Below are 21454 nucleotides of genomic sequence, written 5' to 3' on the forward strand. Positions count from 1 at the left end.
AAAGTGTTCTATTTTTGACTTGGAATCCTGCTCTACAGTGACTGCAGTTTGTGATCAGAGTGTACAGGACTAATACATCGTGTACTACTATCAGCTGAATTTTCTTTGCAGTGTGCTTTCTGCTCGTGCGGTACTTGAGTATTTTGTGTTCAGTAGTACCACCTATTTAGAATTTGATCTGCAATGTGATTACCATCCCCTTGTTATCTGTTTATGAAATTATGATTGTATGATATGACAATTCCTTCTCTTTTCCTTCCCTGTTCTTTTTTAAGTTCAGACTTTTAGAAAGGAGGGTGGGAAATGCAGTAGCTTTATTTGCCACTGCACTGACATAAACTAAATATGGATGATAAGAGAAAAAATGGAGATAGTAAGTGGGATGGAAGAAATAAATGGAAGTCAAAACTATTCCAGCCTATTTTTTGGGACTCCTTCCTGAATAAAAAAAGAGTTGATTTGCACACACAAGCCTTTCACTTTTTTTTTTTTGTACAATTACTATTTGACGGTTAAATTTGATATCTGTGACCTGGTGATTACGTGCAGTGAAGTACATGTGCACAGTGCAGAATTTTAAACCTTTTCTTTTGCTTGGGAGCTTTATATTCTGAAGCGAAAGTAAGTAACATTTCTCTTGCGCTGTTTTGATGGTGGTTTTTTTTTTTTGTTGTTGTTGTCCTCCTCACTTTAGATCCCTGCAGTTCACTGAGCCCCCCGTGCTTTACTGAGGAGGACCGGTTCAGCCTGGAAGCTCTCCGCATGATCCATAAGCAGATGGATGATGACAAAGATGGTGGAATCGAAGTAGATGAAAGTGATGAGGTAGGAGTAAAAAAACTTTACTTGTGCATACGTGAAGTCTTTTTTATCCTTTTCTTTGTATAGCTGCTCTTTATCTTTCAGCACTTGAGTAGTTGTTGCTGTTCTTCTTAATTCAGCCCTTTCCTCAGACGCATATGGAAGGAAAGTCTAATTTCTGTATTTGTCTGAAATGGGCTATTACTGTCCATTGTTCTAACCTGAAGGAAAGTTTTGTATGACTGTGTATAAAAGGTGCTACTTTTGTGATTGATGTAAGAGGTGGGCAAAGGTGAAAGGTTTAGCTTGCAGTGAGACAGTGATGTGATGCATTGCTTGGTGTTGCAGTTTCTTCGCTCAAAATTTTCTTGGTTGAGGCATCACTGGCTTATCTTATTTACCTTAGATCTGTTGCAGGCACTTCATGGTGTAAAACAATACCTGTTACAGAGAGCAGTCTAGAAGAAAGATTTCTGGTTTGATTTACATTTTGCAGACAATTATTAAGGACATTGTGCTTACTAATGGTAACTGAAGTCCTACAACCTAAGGATGTTTTTGTGACTGTGCTTAAATGAGTTTGATAGGTAGGCTCCTGGTGGTCCTGGCAAAGGACTTGCCCTAGCATTTACTCAACTTTACCATTAGGATTCTCAGAATTAGAATGGGAGAAGACTCTAGCCTTGTTTTGTCATCCTTTTTTATAACATCTAGGGGAAGATTGTTCTCCATGAATGAGTTAAGTTATGAATTATCATTGTCAAATTTAATGTGATGCTGCTTACTTTTCTGTGTGCCTGTGTGCAAACAGCATCAACAGGCCCCATCCAGCCTGACTCTGAACTCTTCCAGGGATTGAGTCATCCACAATGTCTCTGTGCAGCCTGTTCCAATGCCTCTCTACCCTCTGAGTAAAGAATTTGTTCCTAACATGTAGTCTAAATCTCTCCTGTTTTAGTTAAAACCATTCACCCTTGTGCTGTTGCTATCTGCCTGGGTAAAACGTTGCTCTCCCTCTATTTTATACCCCTCCTATACGTACTGAAGGTTGCAGTAAGATCTTCCTGGAACCTTCTTCAGGCTGAACAGCCCAGCTCTCTCAGCCTGTCTTAAGATAGGTGCTCCAGTGCTCTGATCATCTTTGTTGGCCAGGCTTGTTCCAACAGGTCAATGTCTTTCTTGTGCTGAGGAGCTGGAGGCAGCACTCCAGGTGGGATCTCACAAGAGCAGAGGGGAAGAATCACCTCTCTCGACCTGCTGGCCACTCCTCTTTCAATGTAGCCCAGGATGCAGCTGACTTCTTGGCCTGTGAGTGCACACTGTTGGCTCATGTTCAGTTTTTCATCCACCAGCCAAGTCCTTGGTAGGGTTGCTCTCAATGACCTCTCCCAGTCCGTGCTCATGTCTTGCATTGTTCCAATGTTGTGCAACACCTTGTCCTTGGACTTCATGAGATTCTCACGGGCCCACTCCTTAGGTTTGTCCAGATCCCTCTGGATGACATCTCTTTCTTCTTCTAGTTCAACTGTGCCGTTCAATTTCATGTCATCTGCAAACTTGCTGAGGTGCACTGTCTGTGTTGTTGATGAAAGTATCAAAGAGCCCCTGTCTCCAAGAGAACCCTGAAGGGCACCACTGATCACTGGCCTCCACCTGGACAGAGAATGATTGACAGCTGTGTCCATTCAGGCAGGTCCTTATCCATCAAATGATCCATCCTTCCAGTCTGTCTCTCTCCAGATGAGGATGTTATGTGCCACTGTGTCAAAGGCCTTTCAGTGGTCTAGGTAGATGACATTTGTTTGGTCTTCCCCCATCAACCACTGCAGTCACCCCACCATAGAAGGCCACCAGATCAGTCAGACACTGTTTGCCCTTAGTAAAGCCAAGCTGGATTGTCTCAGATCACTTCATTGTTTGTGCTGTAATGTTGCTTCCATGAGGATCCTGCTCCATGATCTTCCAAAACACAGAGGTGTGAGGCTCAATGGTCTTTATTTTCTCAGGTCTGGGTTTCTCCTCTTTTTCAGTAGGAGTGATGTTTCCTTTTTCCTGATCACCAGGGACTTCACCTGACTGCCATGAGTTTTCAAAAATAATGCATGTAGTCTGCCTTTGTAATTGCAGAATGTCTGAGACAGGCACAGTTCAGTCTGCAAACTGAAACATTAGTGATGGAGTGTGAGCTTCCTGAGGAACTTCCCAGTACTTTGATTGTTTCTCTTGTACTGCACTTTTTATACACCAAAGCTGAGGAAGTTAAAAGAAAATACTGGAACATTTATACATTGGAAATATTTTATTAGTATTCAGAAGATTTGCCCTGGTTTCCAGTGGACCATCTTTCTATCTGACCTTAATTTCTTCCTGTTCCAGGGAAAGCAAGAGAAACTATGCTAAAGACCTGTTTAAATGGCTGAAATTATAATAGTTGATGAGGCATGCTGTTCAGCTGGGGTAATTAGAGATGGGTGAAACTATATATTCAAACTACACGTTGTGCATAAAATAAGATGACTTAATTGTAGCCCTTGTTTCTGCTAGTTCATTTTTAATTATTGAAGAAATGTTTAATAACCCACTCTCTGCAAACTAGCACTTTTCTACATATAATTTCCACGCAAATCAGTGATGAATATGTATTTGCATAGTGCTTTCTTCTAAGGCATTAAATGCAAACCTGAAATTAATGAGAAATGCAGTTTAATTGCAAGTTCAGCTAGTAACCTCTGTTTTTCTTGTAGTGCTTTTACTAAATCTTTACCATTATCTTAAAAGATCTACATTTACACAACATAGTTACATAGTTACCTGATTACAGTAGGTCTGAATATGTACTAAATATGTCCTATTTATATTTCAGAACAAGATTTTGTTTTGTTTTGTCACAGTGGGTAATGCTGCTTATTCTGATTAAGAATGAGGACTGATAATTAAAAACCCACTTTATTAGAAGTAAAGCTTACATGAAATAGAGGGATTTTACTTAACAGCAGGGAATGGATTTTCTGTTTTATGCTGCATGGTTTTTACTTGCAAGACTCCTGAAGAGCAGCATACTGAATATGTGGATTTAGGTGTTCATTCTCTTTTTATTTGGTAGGAAGAATGTGACAAAGTAGAAGAACTTTCTGCTGTTTTAGTAGCACTACAACAGTGTTGCAAGGATATATTTACACCAAGGAAGGAAGTTCTTGTAAATAAGTTATTTTGAGACAGGAAGGTAAAAAGAGCTAAAGATGTTGAACTATTTATTTTAACTGTTTTAATTTGCTAATCCCAACAGTTAACTTCCAACAGTGATTCCAGACATTTCATCTGCATGCAGTTTATTTTTCCTAATGTTTTCATGCCCTGTTTTAGGTTGTAGCTTGTTTTTCCTCTGTAAAATCAAGGACCAAATGAAACCATTCTGTTAAGAAGGAATTTTTCCTGGATATTAGAAAATTTGAAGGAAGATATTTCTTATTTCCTCAAAACCTGTCTGATACTGGAAGACCTTTGGACATACTTTGTATGGACTGGAAAGAAACTTGTATTTGACTTTGATAAAGTTGATATGAGGAAACCTGATCTAAATTTTTTGCATGGGATTTAATAGTCAGCAAAACATGAGGGATTTTGTTGAAGTCTTATTAGGAAGTTAGAGGGGCTCTAGTCTGAGCATGGAGTAGTTACTTATCACCACAGTTCCTTTTTCCTTATTATTTGGTGTGGTACAGCAGAGAAAAAGAAAAAGGAAGAAAAAAAGCCCTCTATACTTATTATGAGGGCAGACTAATATGAATTTTCCTATCAGACTTTGCTGATATTATTACTTTATATGTCAAGGATTATGATTGTTTAGGCTGGTTTGTAAATGGGTAACTGAAAGGGAGAACGTGGTGTTACTAACTGAGGTTTTAGTCATGTGTTGTGGGAGGCTATCTGCCTCAGGAAGCATCTGTTGCACCATGGGAACCTGTTTTGTTTTAATGATGAGACACAAGCAATAAAACACACTTATCATACGTTAACTATTTACATAGGTTTTTCCTGTTTCCTTCACTTCCCTAAGCAGGTCCTACATAAAGTAATTTCCTCAAGGAATCTCTCTGCAATGTTAGAATAGGCTGATGTTTTTGAAATATTAGTATCTTGCTGTGTGTCTGATGTCTCACCAAGCTAAAGGCAGAAATGTACAGTTTTGTGTGGGATCTCTGGATAGATCACTTCATATTTTGCTTAAGTTTTTTTTAAGGAGGTAACTGGAATTGTCGCTTTATAAAAAACCTGCAAACTGAACAAACCCCATAGAAAATCACCAACACCCTGCCCCATGCTCTTCCCCCCCAAAAATAATAAAAAAAGACAAAAAGGTACAGTAAGGAGAAGAGACTGCAGCATTGAAACCGTCAGAGAATAGCTTTTATCAGGATAGTCAAAGAAGTTGGAACCTCAGAGATGATATGCTGAAGTGACTGACTGAAAAATGTTGTTTGGAGGCAAGAATCAAATAGAATCTAACTTTTGTGGCCTAAACCAGGGAAGATGATTCTCTTCTATACAGTGATTAAAGCAGGAGAAGTAGCTAGCATGGTCTGGAATGATAATACTATTATAGCACTTTGGCTGCAGTAAGTTTGACAGGGATAGGCTTCATTTTGTTCTCTGGAAATATACTAGCAAGATGTTAAATGTCCTCTCAAATTCCCTTAGTATTTTGGTTTTGACATTGTCATTTATGTAATAAAAGTCCTTAAAATGGAGTTTATATTTCTGTAAACAACTTAATATTTTGGTGTCAGCTGTTCAGACAAAATTCTGCATGTGGAAAAATATGTGCTGCAGTGGTTCAGAAACTGAAGACATTATAACTGTTTTTTCATGACACTGGGATGGCTCCTGAGTACATTTACATCTCACTGTGCAAGACATTCTGTTACAAACATTGGTCTTTGGAACAAGGATTTTGAGCTTCCTAACCAGTGCAGCAAATCTTTTCCCCCTAATGGGTTACTTTGAATTCCTTAATTTGTTGTGGCTCTTTTAATAGCGGTCTTTTTTGAATTAATTTTTTTTCATTCAACTGCTAATGTATTTGTCCCCAGGCAGAGTGTGTTTTAGTCTCCTGAAGTTTTGTAAGCAGCTCTGAACGTGTCTAGACAATTTGTTTTTGCAGAGCAGGATAAGGAGCCAGGTCTTGTGTGAAAACACGGATGGTGTTAGTTGACAGCTGTGCCAGTGCAAAGCAGCCCTTTGGAGAGGCAGCACGTGTTCTCCTGGGTACAGTTGCATGGAAACCTTTCCAACGTGGCTTGGACCAGACCTGCCTCACGCCTTGCCTCCTTGGAAGTGCTGAAGCTAACATGAAGCTGTCTGCACCTCTTTATTTAGTCCTGCTACAATGAAGTGATCCCTTGGAAATTCTGCTTTGGCTTTGCAGGTTTTACTTTGCAGTAGATACCTACACTTCTGTTTTCAGCTGCTGTAGCTTTTTTTGATAGAATGCGTAGGTTACTTAAGATATACTTGATAATACTTTCCTGGCTGTGTTCTACATTGTTCTTGTCATGTTTTATTATTAATGTCATTAAATATGTTTTATTTTACTTTATAGCATCTTCAGAAGCCATTTCTGTAGGGTAGGCAGTCATACCTGAATCATGGTATGTTGCCATTTAAAAGCACATCTGCCATCATAATTTAGTCACTATGTGTGACACTGCAGTAGCTGCAACAGATCTTGTAGCAAATAGATGTGAGGAAATGCACTAAAAGGCTCAGATTGGAACTTTTGCTGGTTTTTCCTTTGAAGGTGTAAACCTGAAGGAAATAACACTGTATGAGGAATAGATGCTCAAAGGTGAGAGTAATACCTGGCCAGGAGGTGTTACTAATTGCTCTTGAAGTAAACTTGTCAGTTAGAGGGTCTGTTTGAAGTTGATGAAACTGAAAATCATAAACTTGAGTTTTCACCAAGAACAAAATATAAACATCGTGAGAGAGGTTCCTGCTGCTGTTAGTGAGTGTGGTTAATTTTACTTTTCCAATGGCATTCTTGAAAGTATGCAGTTGCTTGTTTGTCCTGCAAGTGTGTCTTGCAGCATCAATATTTTCACTTATTTTTCTTTCCTTTTCCTTTCTTTTCTTTTTTTTCTTTTTTTTTCTTTTTTTGGCTGTTATAGTACTTCTGGGATCAAAACTCTAATTTCAAGTCTAGGTGGGGTGTTTTTTTTAATTCTGTACTTGTTTTTGAAGTAACTGCTTTGACCAATGATTATTTTTGCTTCATACAGAGTTTTTAGGCAACTTATCTTCTGCTTTCTTAGTTTCAACTTTGTAGTCTTAAAAGGACTTCTCCTTCCTGAGTAATTAAGTTGGCTAAGATAATACTTAGATGTGTTTTTCTTAGAGCTTATTCTTTTAACCTCCCTATTTAGAGTTATTTTTCTAACCTTTTCTTTGTATACTTAATGACCAGAGCAACAAAAGAGAGATTAGCTGCCATGGCAAAGAATAGAAAAATCCTCTTTTTAACTAGAGTTGTTCTGTTTTTGTCTTTCTTCAATTTAGGTCCCAGTTCTTTTCCTTAAAGAAGCACTTCCATATTAGGACACTTTTGAAACAAAGATACAAAAGAAAGATGTTTGAGGTTGTTATGTACCTCTTCCTAAGTGAATGCACTTACTCTTTGAAATACGGTGACCTCTTTCCAGATACGTGCACTGTGACTTCAGTGTTGTGACCTTGGTGTTAGAGGACCTCTTTGAGGAAGTCATCGTGGTTATTTTCTTGGGATCTGGGAGCAGTAGGACAGAAGAGAACAGGGGCTTTTCGCTTGGAAGAAGTTCTCGCTCAGAACTCAGTAGCACATCTCAGAGATGTACTGTCTCTGCCCCTGAGCAGTAACTGTGCTGGTAACGAAGTGCAAGCTGCTTTCCAGTTTGTGTTGACGCTCCCTTTTAAAAGAGGGCCGTGGTCAGATCCTCCCGCGCTGTCCCGGCGCGCTCCGCCCGTGCCGCTCCCGGCAATCCCGGGCGGCGGAGCCGCTTCCCGAGCGCCTGCGGGCGGCGCCCTCTGCGGGCGGCGAGGCGGAACTGCAGGCGAAGGGAGCCGCGCTCGTCCCTGGTCCGGTAGGGTGGGCAGAGCTGTAACACCTTGGAGCTTTTTGTTTTCAGCTGGCATCTTCCTTCTCTTCTTTACTTCTAGCAATTGAGCGGTACTGTTAACAGCAATTCAGATTTTTCTTGACAGCACCTGTAATTGAACAAAAGTTCTTAACCTTCGATGTTTTACAGCCTTTGCTGACAATTATCAGTAAAGGTAGCAAATTTGTACAGACAAAAGTGATCTGACTTTTAGCTTAGAAGACTCAAAATTGGGCCAAGCCTGGATATGCAACATATTCTGTCCTTCTTCAGCAACTTGATCACCTTAGAACACTTGTTTTGAAAAAAAATGTCCATGCCTGGCATCTGGAGTCTCCAAGGACAGTGCATCATCAGTCACTAGAAAGTGCTAGCATTTACCTTAAACCCCATGTGAAAAGAGATAATCTTTACAGGGAGGGACATATAATACATGTTTTTGCTGTATTTTTAGTATGTTTTTTACAAGTTCCTGAAAGATATTCTGGGGATGTCAGTTGACAGCAGACACTTGAAGTCTGGAGGGAAAAGGTAAGGTGGGAAAGCATCAGTTCTTTCCTGCTGTTCCATCCGTAAGACTTTACTATAATCTAGAAAGGTTTAGGGACATTAGTGGATAAGAAAATTATTTTGTTTGTTTTCTTTTTGTTAGCTCCTGCTCTTCAGTTTAGCCTTCAATAAACATGGAGTAGGAATGAACAAGATAATCAATCTTTCACTGCATGTTGCATGGCAATTGTAGAATTTGGCAGCTTCATGCTAGAATTGTCAATATGGGAAGTATTCAGAATTCCCACTTGGATGATGGAATATGCAACAGATATTTTTACATTTCCTTACAGTTACAGCACACAGTCCTGTGCTTATTAAACCTTTTTACTGTTGCTGATCCATATTTTTTCAGAAGTTCTGTAATTGCCTTTGCCCCAACAGGCTGCTATTTTCAGTTCTCACATATTTCATAAGTTTCTCATATATTTCTCATGTATATGCATGTGTATGCATATATATATTTATATATCTCAATTTATGCCATTCTTATACACATGGGGAAGAGGAGTTAAAAATGCTTATGCAACTTGTATGGGCTAAATGGAACTATTCTAGGAATCAAAAGGCTTTACAAAATTAATGTCTGACAATCAGAAGAAGTTTTGAATAGATAAAAGCGAGAGGATTTACATCCAATCAGTGTTTTGATACTGTGGCTCTGTGGTTTGTTTAAGGAGGGCAAACTAGTATGTTATCCCAAATCCATCAGTTAGGGGAGGAACTTGAATCCATTCATAGTTTGAGATTCCCTCACATTCTTGTAAAAATATTTTAGTTAGGGAGAATTTGCATATTTAGTTAGGGAGAATTGCATATTTCTTTGCTTGTGTATTTCTGCTATTGTATACTCTTCCTTTTTATTAAGAGTTAATATTATTATTTAATGTTCCCTACTTTTCAGTGTCTCCTGCAGTTTCTGAATGGTATACTCTGTAGATTTGTTAGAAATGGAACCTTTGTGTGATGCTCTGCACTTGAATTACTACCTGGACTGAATTTTAAGAATTGAGTTCTTCTGCAGTGCATCACTAGAGTGGCTTTCTTCCTCACCTCTCTTGAAGTGGTGATGACATATGATCAGCTGTATAAATGGCTGTTTTTTGACTTAGCTGTCATGACTGTCTGTAGCTGGTTTTGTTGGAGCAGCTTCATCCTTCATGAACTGAAGAAAGCAAGCTATCTACTGTGGGAGGTTAGTGGGTTTTCTGGTACTGTTAGTACCAGGTACCACTTTTCTGATACTAATCCTAAGGTCTTCACCCAAAGAGACTGTTCATACAATGCTTTCAGGGACTGATAGTTATGAAAGGTTTCCACTATTAATGGGAGGTCATTTGCCAGTCAGTATTCCAATTTTTCATTGGTCTTTTGCCAACCAGCATTCCAACAGGCCTTTATGAAATTAAAAAATTGAATGAATTTTGCGGTTCCGTGGCTTTTCTAGGGTATGTATTTGGAGAACTGTTTGTAGCGACTTGTGGAATACTGATACAACGCTGCCATCATAAAATTGTATCATAGAACCATGGGATGGTTTGGGTTGGAAGAGACCTTAAAGATCATTTGATTCCAACTCCCTGTTGTAGGCAGGGACATCTTGCACTGGATCAGATTGCTCAGAGCCCGATCCAGCCTGGCCTTGAATGCTGCCAGGGATAGGGCATTTACAGCTTCTCTGCACAGCTTGTGCCAGTGCCTCACCACCCACTCTGTATGTCATGATTGCATGATATTCCTTTTTATAATGTTTGCTAAAAGGCTTCCTATTAATTACTGAAAATGAAGCAGCTTTATGTAATGCCTCTGTGCTTGGGAGTGTAACCACTGAGGAATGATTAGCAAGCACAAAATTGGCCCTCAAATGACTTCTGTTTTTTAATTTGATGAATAGAAGTCAAATTTTTGTTGTCTAATCAAAAGACTTTAATACTACTTGGTAAACAGCTTACTCTCATCCCTCAGGCAGTTGCATTTAACTGGTATGGCAGGATTCAGGCATTACTCATCCAAAAATGACTGGCACACTTTCAAATCTTACATGACCTTGTTTTCAAGGAGGGGAAGTTGGTTAAATGTAATCAGAATAGAGAAGTGTACAGTGTGACTGCGGGGTGTGTTCCTGTAATCACTGTAATTCTGAGGCATACTAATGATTTTCAACTCAGTACAGTGGCAACTGCATCGTCAATTTTCCTAGGATTTAATAATTGTGAAAGACAAATCTTGTAAGAGTGTTTACCTTACCTTCTGAGTCTTTGATGTAGAAAACTCGGATCAGTTCTCTGCTGCTTGCATGGGGAAGAGATGGGAAAGACTTTACCTCATTTCTGTATAGTTTCTCTTCAGAAATTGTCGTTTAGGCATTTAAGATGATGTTTTTCCCTTTTCTTCAGTTTCTAAGGGAAGATATGCAATACAAGGATGCCTCAAATAAACATAGTCACCTGCACAGAGAAGACAAGCATATCACCATTGAGGATCTCTGGAAACGCTGGAAAACATCTGAAGGTATGTAAAGAAGTGTAGCTGAAGATGACACAGTTATAATTCAACAATTTTTCCACCAAGTATAGAGTAGTGAATGAATGACCTCTTGAAGCATCTTCATCAATCTGTGTTGACACTGTTATTTATAGGCACACATAAATCTGACTAAGAACTCGTTTAATCCAGCCAGAGGTAATTTCCTCTTCATGTGTGTTGTGTATTGGAAACTAAGTAAACTAAGATAGTTTACGTGGGGTTCTAATTTATCAAGGTGATGGCGCAAGTGCTGAATTCCAGATTAGGATGTTTTTAATTTAATAAACCCTAGGGGCTTCTCCCAAGCTATTTAAATTTTTTAAATGTAGTACTAAGTGGAAAATTCAATGCACTTTCACTTTGATTTCAATTTTTTTTTGAGCTGCAAAGATCTAAAATTCTTAGTCTGAAGAATTTTTGAAAAATTTTCTTTAACATGTGATGCAGTAAAATGTATTGACAATCCAACACCACCAGCCCTCCCTCATTTGGTTCAAATGAAATAAGTAAGTTGAGCCAACTATTGCAAGTATCAAAGGACAGTATTTAATCAGTACAGCCTTCATTGCCAAATATGTCCCAGGATATAGTGATTAAAAAACAGATCTGAAACGTTAGAATTATTAGGAGAAAAATACCTAACTTCCTCAGCCACTTCCCCACCCCAGCCCTCATTCCGAAGGTGTTGTGCTGTCCTGGCTGTGGCCAGGCCAGGATTAATTTTCAGCAGCAGTCAGGAGAGGGCATGGCTACAGCCAGGGTGTTATCCTACACCTGCACCCCCCACGTCATTGCTGGGAGCCTGGAACAGGAGTGTCTCTCTCTGCCGGGGAGAAGAGGTTCATTCTGGTGGAGAAATATGGGGAACGGACCCATCTGGTATTTGTTTATTGTGAGGGGCTTTCCATGTGAGTAGTTTAGTTTTCTTATACCTTTTGTTATTGTATTGTTGCTCTTATTGTTCATTTTCTTATCTCATTGCTATCTCAACCTGTGATCTTTACCCTTTGTGCCTCCAGTTGGAGGGGGAGGGGAAACTGCACACATGTTTTTAGAAGGACTGCTAAATTTGAGAATACCATTCATAGAGGGATCTAAAACTTAGTATTGTTCAAACAGCTGAAAGTAAGAACAGGAGGGGAATGAAACCAGGAATATGGCATTGGTTCATTCTGCTAATGCAGGAAGTCACTTCAGTGCACTCTGAGGTAATGCATGAAGTGTTTGGAATGTAGTAAATATCTGTTTTAGCTAGTAACTTTTGGCCTTATGTCTTCAAATATTCCTTAAATACTTATTAGCTGAAGATCATGTTCCCTGAATGTATGGCAAGTAAATTATCAGAAAAATTATCTCCTCAAAACTGCAGGTCTAAGTCATGAGTAACTGTTAAAAATTTAGGCTATAGTGATTCTAGAAGTATAGTTTGTCTGTTGTGTATATCTTTATTCCAGTGTTCTTGAATGTAGTGAGTGAGGAAGACTCAAAAGACTTGGAGAGGAATGTCTCATCTCATTGTGTCTGCTTATTGTGGCTTTATTTGTATATCTTGCTGAGAGAACTGAAATTGCACCAGAGGGAGACCTTTAGGATGAGACTCCTGAGCAGTGTTAACAGTGGCCTGCTGACTGTTAGAAAGCATGAAGCCCCTCAGAAAATGAACTACTTTAATTTGATGTTAGGTGACATGGAAAATGTTGCCATTCCTTTCCATATGTTTTAGGAATTTTTGATTTATTTGTTTTTTATGTGCCACTAGTTTATAGCAATTTGACAACATTAAACAAGAGGATGGAAGGTAGTGTAAATGATAGTATCAGTAATTTGAGACTTTTAAACAATCTGTTTGTGTTGATGTGTCTGTGTGAGAATTGCCAACTCTATTGCTCTTGACAGTATATACAGAAACATCTTGGGGCTCTACTGCTGTGTAGTTTATGCTGAGTAGAATTTCCCTATTCTTTGCCATAAAGCTTGTTTTATGTGAATGTTTGTCTTAAATATTTGTCAAATAGCTTAAAGGTGTTCTTTGTTTAACATATTGCTGGTGCAAGACAGATAAGGTGTGAGGGAAGAAAGCAAAAAAAAAATGCCATTGCTGTTTGATGTCTCCTTTTAGGATTAAGGAAAGTAGAGGTTGCTTTTAAATAATTGATTGAGAAGGATTTTATACACTGAATGTAACACTGAGGATTGGCTGCATTCAAAGCTCTAAAAATTACCTAATAAAAGAGGGGGCTTCAGAATATTGCTTTTTAGTATTTCTGGCACTGGGCAGGTTTTTGATGTCCCTGCCTCGTGCAGAATCCTTAAGGCATAGTCTAGGCTGGTGCAAATTAAAGGAAGTTCAAGGCTGTTACAGGTTTTACCTGCATGGCAGGAGTCATATCATAGCTTGAATCAGCGTCTAGCCTATTCTTGCTGCGTTGCCACTCAGTTTAAAGGGCTCCTTTGGTACAAAACAAGACTATAATTTAATTTAGTTTAGTTAGAATGTGCTTTTTATGACCTTAGAATTTTTTTAAATCTAATTCTACAGACTGCTCTGTTTAGAGGAGTGACTATGAACTATCATAGTTGTTTAAAATGTAGAAAACACTTCTCTCTGAGAGTCTTCTGACTTCTGTTACTGTTGTTACTTTTCTTTCAATGTAAATGCCAGTATATGCTTGTTGTATGGTATTCTTTGACTGTCTCCTCTTCTAACCAAGCAGAATTTCTACATGTACTACAGAATCTTTCAGCTATTCACAAGTAGCAAACTTAGTGGCTACTGTTAGGTTAGTATCAGAGGTGTATCTTCAGTGGTTTTTCTGCAAGGGCCTTGAAGAGGTAGTAGTTTTGAGTGTGGAAAAGAGGACAGATGAACATTTGGTTTGATGTCTGAATAGCAGTCTCTGTACAATTATCTCTGGAAGTTCTCTCCCTCAGTGGCACCTGCCTTCTGTCTTTGTCCCTGTAATGGGCTGTGGTCATGTGAATTTGCTGTCTGAAGAGCAGGGTGTAGGTATTTAGTCTCAGTAGCAAGGGGGCTGTACAATCAGTCCAGAGCCTTCAGCAGTGTGGTTCTCTGACCTGTCTCAGAGAGTGGGGCTGGATGCTGCATTCTTAGCGATGCAGCATGGTCCCTTGGGACTTGATTTTGTAGCCAAGTAAAAACTGTTCACGTCAAACCTGGTGGAGCTCATGAATGCTTGGCTATTGTCAGACTAATTTCAATCCTATCAAAACCTAGTTGTTACAAACAGCCTAAAAAAAAAAAAAAAGGTTTTTTTTTTACCATTATGGCATATTTGAGCTTTAATGTATAGTATCTCCTGTAGACTGCCCTATAATACAAAAAAACCTTCTTGCCTTCTATGTGTACCTTTTTTTCCCCTTTAATTCTCTTTCCTTCTTTGTGGAAAACAGGAGGTGAACTAAATTCTGGGACTTTATTTATTAGGGTAAAAAGCTACAAAAGTGGCCCTATATTTGCACGCGTGATCACCTGTTGTGCTCTGATGTACTACTGCACAAGTGTTTCTTGCAGCAACTGGGACTGAACTGCATACCACAAGCATGTTGTGGTTGCCTTGCTGTCTAATAATTTGCTGTCTCAGGTATTAAATATCTGGAGGTTGGAAATGAATGCAAGCAGGGCTTGGCTAAGGATGAATTACTTAATGCTGCATACTGCTGATGTTACTGCTGAAGGTCCTAGAAACTAAATTTTGAATCCTTTTGTGGGATGTAAATCTAACATGATGATAAATGTAACAGAAAATACTGGTAAATAGCCTGATCTTCTAATTACTGTGGGTTAACGATGAGAAACTTTCATATTGGGCCAGTTAGCGCTACTTTTGCTGTCTTCACCTTATAGTATGTTGGTTAGAAGAGTTGAAAAGAAGTAGAAATAAAACCCCAAAACTCCAACTTGTTGTCTGAATAAAATATTTGATGGAGGGTTAGAGACTGAGTACTGCTCTTCTATACCTGCCTGCCCAAAGCATGTTGCTGACATGCTCTCTCTGAAGGTATCTCTTTGTAAAAAGAGTTGTGAGAGAGAAGGATGTTACAATTAGTCCGTAATGCTATATGCATTTAACTTACAGTAATTGTGGCTTGCTACTCTGCTGTCTGAAGTACTGCTTTCTTTTTTGGTGATTAAACTAAGGAAAAATTACAACCTCAGCTAATTAGTGTGAGTTGGCACATTCTAATTGGCAGTGCTGATCAAGATGAGTTTCAGCTGTCCTGCTTGCCCTTCAGTACACCTGGTCCGGGCGTATATCACACTTGCCTTGTGTCATGTTTCAGTGCTTCTCGTGGAGAAGGGCCAGTTTGCTTTTCAATACTTTACGCTGTTGTAGAACAGACATATCTGTGTGTCAGGAAGTCTTATTGGACACAAGTCAAGTAATACTCCTGACCAACATATGGTGTATGGAAGTTAACAACAAAAAGCAGCAGTCTGAATGTTTTCACTGATTGATAGAATAGGAGAGGAAGAACAGTGTAGTTTAGAGTCTGAGTCCACCTGCAAAACTTGGGGGCACTGGACTTCTGTGAATGAAGAATTAATTTGCATAATAAATCTAAACTTCTTGCAAAATATGTATGTGAAAAGAGATTCAGATCTTGACATCCCAGAATAAGAGATGACTATATATATTCATAGCTTAAATGGTTGAGTGGTCAGTTAAAGGGACACAACATAAATAAAGTAATTATTATTATTTTTTAATAAATGAGTAACAGTATAAGAATACAGAAACTGCACTTTTCAGTTCTAGTTTAGGATGGACTGTGGTTGCTTCTTTTTGCAGTTTCTGTACTAATGGTGATATCTGATACAGTGATAGATAATGAATAATAAAGTGCTTTTTCCAGAGTATAACTGATTTGTTTGGGAAAATTTCATGGATAGTCTATGAAGAAAACATCACGCCAGTCTAAGCAGTGCAACAGATGTGATTTGCTCTATGATAAACCACTTAAATGTGTAGCTCATTTCTTTCAGGATAATATGTTTAGTATTATCACTGGGTTATAAAAACCTATAAATTTATGTAAAATTTGGCAAAGTGTCTACAAAATTCTTTCATCAGTAGAAGTGAAAAGTCTCAATGGTATTTTAACCCTTGCCCCATGACTTACAACCTCAGTGAATTGTGTGGCTTCTGAAATGGAGTGTTCTGTACTGTCAGTGATAGTCTGTAGTGTGCAGTGGCTGTTCTAGGTATTTTTTTCCTCATGTCACAACAAAACAATGATTTTACTTTGGATCAGTCTATGAACATATTTCTAGAATGCAGTTAAGGTGGTATCTTTCTGGATGATTTTACCACTCTTGAGACTTGTAATGACCAGCCAAATGACTTTGAATGATTTGTAAATTGGATTGCTTATTATTCACAAAGCCGTTAAGAATCTTTGCAGTGGGAAAAATACCCGTTTAGAAATGGAGCCCAGATATTTTGCATAAAATCTTAGAGTAATATGGTAAACTGTAATATTGTAATATGAAAAAACTGAGTCTGTGTCAAGTCAATACCTGATTGTAGCTTACAAGGAGAGAAGGAAATGGGACAGCAGACTGGGAAAGTTGTGTAGCCATTCATATGGATAGATAACAAGCGGTTTGTACTGAGTTTGTTTCTTGAAGCTGTGAGTCTGTGAAATGTGTTCTGTCTCCGCCTATTGGGAATGATAATAATCTTAAAATGTTTAATTTTATTTTGCAGCTGTGCTAGTGTAGACAAGAGACCTTGAAGTCCTTATTTCAGTTACAGTGTGAACTGAAATATGAATTTGAACTCATAAAAATTTCTATTGCCTGCAGCTTTACCTGTCAAGCTTTCAGCAGCACTAAAGGATTATTGTCAAAAGTCACCACTGAGAATGTGTCCTATCATCTGTGCCTAGCACTGTCACATGGAAGTAGTGCTAGATACAGAAATGTTCAAAAAACCCCTCAAATTTTCATTTGAATACATGTCTGTCCAGAAAGAGACTGTCCCTGTTTGTTTCATATACAGAGAGTCTTTTGCAGACTATAAATGGAGAGAATAATTTCCCTTCAATTTTGTCAGTGTGAAGCAGCAAACTGCAGCAGCTGCTCTGTAAGGGACAAAAATGTGATTTTTTTTCCTTTTTTGGTAGTATCTGCGGGTAGTATTTTCTTAGCACATCTGTAGCTATGAATGTTTATGTAGAGTATTGCTGTTATTAAGGAAAATTGTTAATTATTCTCTACATTTTTAGTATTTTTCCGTAAAGTATTTTTGGGCGCTATTCCACTTTTCTTGGGCATGTTTGAGAAAAGTTTAATAGTTTTCCTGTTACATTTCTTCTGTCTTTTGGTGTTTTCTTTCAGTCTCTTCTCTCCTCTTGTCAGCTCCCATTTTGTGAAAATTTTAGTAAAGAAATACTTCTACTGATTCCATGCTTGTTTATTTATAGTTTGCCTAAACTTTCACAGGGGCGCATGTAATGAAAAAGGCAAAATGCCAGAAACACCTTGGTAATGCTAATTTTTCTGGAATTATTTTTGGCCAAACTCTCTTGGTTATTGTAACCTGCTTTTCTACTGCTTATCTTCTAAGCTGTTGACTTTTACTAAAAACCTCAGGTAATTGAATTTTTCTTTCAGTTCATAACTGGACTCAAGAGGACACTCTTCAGTGGCTCTCAGATTTTGTTGAATTGCCCCAATATGAAAAGAATTTTAGAGACAGCAATGTCAATGGAACAACACTTCCCAGGTAAATATATCTTCTGGATTAGTTTCAAATAATTCCCCATAGGTTGCTGCATTAGTTTAAATGGTAGGAACAACTATGTGAACCTAAAATCTAACAAGATAAGAGTCAAATGCAAGAAAAGAGAAGTGTCCTTGTAGTTTTGAAGAGGTGGCTGCATTTTTTTTCTGCCAGAGTATTTCAAAATACAACTTTCCTAAAAGTTTTATTTCTTTCTGTGGGCCTTATCGAAGGTCACATAATTCTGTGTGGTAGCAAACTTCGTTTTTAACATCTTCTGATCTATTGTATGGGTATATACTGCTATGTAGCTGTAAAATACCTTTCCTGGAGCATAAATACCACACCTGAGTATTGCATGTATTTAGGAGTTGGTGTCACAAGTCTGTAAATATACCTTTAACTGTGCAGAATGGATTTATTTAATGTTTTTTTTTCCAGAAAGAAAAGAATAGTTAAATGATTTTATTTTCTTTTTTTGCCACACGCTGATATGCATTTCTATAGCATTACTACTGTATTGTGTTTCTCACTCTTAATTGCATAGCTGTAATCTGTATAACTGTGGGAAATGCTACTGATGTTTTTTTTGCTTAGACTGATTTTGAATATAGTTTATGGAATAGGTAACATTTTGTCTTGTCATCAACAGGATAGCAGTAAATGAACATGCTTTCATGATCTCTCACTTGAAAATAATTGACCGGAGTCATAGACAGAAGCTTCAGCTTAAAGCCTTGGATGTTGTTTTGTTTGGACCACTCACTCGTTAGTAACTTTTTGGAGTTTTTTTCCTTATCTCTTGATTGTAGGAATTCAACAGAGCATATCTTCCATGACACTTGATACTGTAGATAGGACAGCTTATCTGTTTTGTGGATGTGCTGATGGATTGCTTGGCACGTGTTGTGGAACTCTGCAATGAATTAAAAAAGGTTGTTTAGGTGCTGTGAGCAGAACAAAGGTTCACTTCTCTGTGTAAGGTCATGCAGAAATTTTAGTATAACCCCACTTGACAGATGGATGTTGGCTTTTGTGTCACAAGAGGTGTCCTCTAAATATTTTCAACTGTTTAAATTAAATTTATAGCTAAGGTTGCATTCACTTCTCAATTAGCTTGGACAGTACAGCTGGGATGCTGAAATGAGGGGGGATGACCTTCCCTAAGAAGAAAAAATGAGATGGGGATGCAAATCTAACACCTATGTCTTTTGTGCATACTTGAGTTAAAGTGCAGTTAAATTTAATGCAGGAGTTCCACATCTGACCCATTTTACCATATGCAGCCATGTCCATACCACATCACCAATGCTCTGCATGCTTGCTCGTACACAGTTACAGCTCTGCTCTGGTACTGTGTATGTCAGGTGCTCCTGAACTACTCAGGCCAGATCTGAGCTGGAATCACTTTGTGTTAGACCTTTAATGCTCACAGAAACTGTCCTTACAGAGGTGCAAGTGACTATAAAAGTTGTACTAAGAATGATGTATTATGTGAATCTTGGATATGATAATTTGACAATCCAACTTTTACTTTTAAATGGTAACAGCAGCACTTTTTAAAAATGTACTTGATTTTTCCCGAGTGCATTTTTAACTCAGCATAGGGTATTTAAGAGGGTGCAGACTGGGGAGAACTTGCTCAAATCTAATTACACCTCCTACTGGCCTGATGCAGTGCAATTGTGGAACTCTATTTTAATTCTAGATAAAGGTACTGAGTATGTACTGTAAAGGGGTTTAGTAAGCTTTTCTCAGTCTAATGAATGTTTTAGTATAGATGAAGTAAATTGTATTGGAGCAGACATGCTTATGTTGTATGAAAATGCTGTGGAATACATTTGAAAGGTAGTTGTTGGAGGTGGTTTGAGGTAAATGAGCTAGGATTCTGTTTAGCATTAGGTTCTGTCAACTTTTAAGCCGGGGAGAGGGGGGGAAGGCCTTAATCTGTTGTCTGTATCAATGAACTAGTTAATGATGGTGTTGTTCTCTGTACAGGTCCCCCTCACAACTGGATGAAGGATTTTATATTAACAGTTTCTATAGTTATTGGTTTTGGAGGCTGCTGGTTTGCATATACACAGAACAGAACCTCAAGAGAACATATCACAAAAATGATGAAGGACTTAGAAAGTCTCCAAACAGCAGAGCAAAGTCTTCTTGACTTGCAGGAAAGGTATAAAACCTGAAAGAAAAAAAAAAAGTCGTCCTTTTGTTTTGAGGTTAAACACAAATGCAGATCCTTTACAGTCTTAAGTTTTTTGCATTAACTGCCTTTGGATGGTGTTCATCTTCCCTTTGCATGGAAATTGTGATTTCAGTGGTGCTGATTTCTTGGGTAGAGATTGCTCCTGGATATTTTAGCAGGCAATACAAACTTGTGGATGAAGGTAGAGAATAGAGGCTCAGTCTTTTTTCCTACAGCTGTACATGTATGTATTGTTGTTTTCATATAATTACAGTTTATTTTAAATACTTACATACATGGGAATGAGAACACTTTTTCTCTTTCTAAGCTTTTAAGATTGAAACAGACCTGAACTGATTAGTTTCTATTTCATATATAGCAATGTGAAAGCTGATAGTCTGTGGTGCACCTGTAACACAGTTGTCTATAGAGACTTGTATTTTGATACTACACTTTTAATGATAGTTCACTTAAAAGTTTGGGTATTTTGCCTGGCCTGGATATCACATTGTGTGATGTAATTGCTGCTGATTCGTGAAGCTTGCAGAGTCTTTATTATCACAGAGTGGTTGAGGTTGGAAGAGACTTCTGGAGTTCATCTTGTCCAACCCCTCCTGCTCAAGCAGGATCATCTAGAACAGGTTGCCTAGGACCATGTGCAGGTGGCTTCTGAATTTGTCCAAGGATGGAGATTCTACCACCTCTCTGGGCAACCTGTGCCACTGTTCAGTCACTCTCATGGTGAAAGTGTTTCCTGATGTTCAGATGGAACCTCGTGTGCTTTGGTTTGTGCCCATTGTCCTGTTGCTGGATGCATTTTGTTATCCTGAGGACTACAACTTTTAACAAATATGCTGTGTATTTTCTCATATTTTTTCTTCAATTGTGAAGGCTTGAGAAGGCACAAGAAGAGAATAGAAATGTTGCTGTTGAAAAGCAAAATCTGGAGCGCAAAATGATGGATGAGATCAATGATGCAAAACGGGAAGCTCATCGCCTCAGGGAATTGAGAGAGGGAGCTGAATGTGAGCTCAGCAGGCTCAAATATGCAGAGGAGGAGTTAGTACAGGTATCTGCCAGCTGTTAGTAAATTTAGTGTTGACTTTAAATTGGTCCTAGTTTTATTAGATCCTCAGTAGTGTTTAAAACAGCATTCCCCAATTGCTGGATTTGAATGGAAAAATTCTAAGAGTGCTTAATGATTGTCTGTCAGTCATGCCATTATCTAGTAAAATAATCCTGAAAATATTGGAAGCTGTAAACTTTGTATATTAGCTTATCATAATCTTTTGGGATTCACTGAAAAAAATATACGCAAAAGCTTTTTTTATCTTGTTATTATAAGAGAGAGAGTAGCTTTGTTTCATCTGAGCAGCAATAAATTTGGATTTGTTGTGTTAAAAAATTACCATCTTACAAAAATATTTAAACTTTGAATTAGGAACTATATAGCATTGGAAAAAATATGGAAGGTCATATGCTGGATTTCAGAGCTGCCAGATCTGCATACCTGA

The 21454-nt window shown here is 38.2% G+C and overlaps 1 protein-coding gene across 1 annotated transcript in view; it reads left to right on the top strand.

Moving 5' to 3' along the window:
* Positions 1-21454, top strand: part of STIM2 (stromal interaction molecule 2) — a 63742-nt gene that overhangs the window by 35377 nt on the left and 6911 nt on the right. The window contains exons 2-7 of the mRNA XM_030946844.1: positions 695-825; positions 10877-10991; positions 17644-17755; positions 18405-18520; positions 19751-19928; positions 20832-21009. Of these exons, the coding sequence (XP_030802704.1) occupies positions 695-825; positions 10877-10991; positions 17644-17755; positions 18405-18520; positions 19751-19928; positions 20832-21009 (830 nt within the window). The remainder of the gene's footprint in view (positions 1-694; positions 826-10876; positions 10992-17643; positions 17756-18404; positions 18521-19750; positions 19929-20831; positions 21010-21454) is intronic.

The sequence above is a fragment of the Camarhynchus parvulus genome, chromosome 4 (assembly GCF_901933205.1).
Source record: "Camarhynchus parvulus chromosome 4, STF_HiC, whole genome shotgun sequence".
Taxonomy (NCBI): Eukaryota; Metazoa; Chordata; class Aves; order Passeriformes; family Thraupidae; genus Camarhynchus; species Camarhynchus parvulus.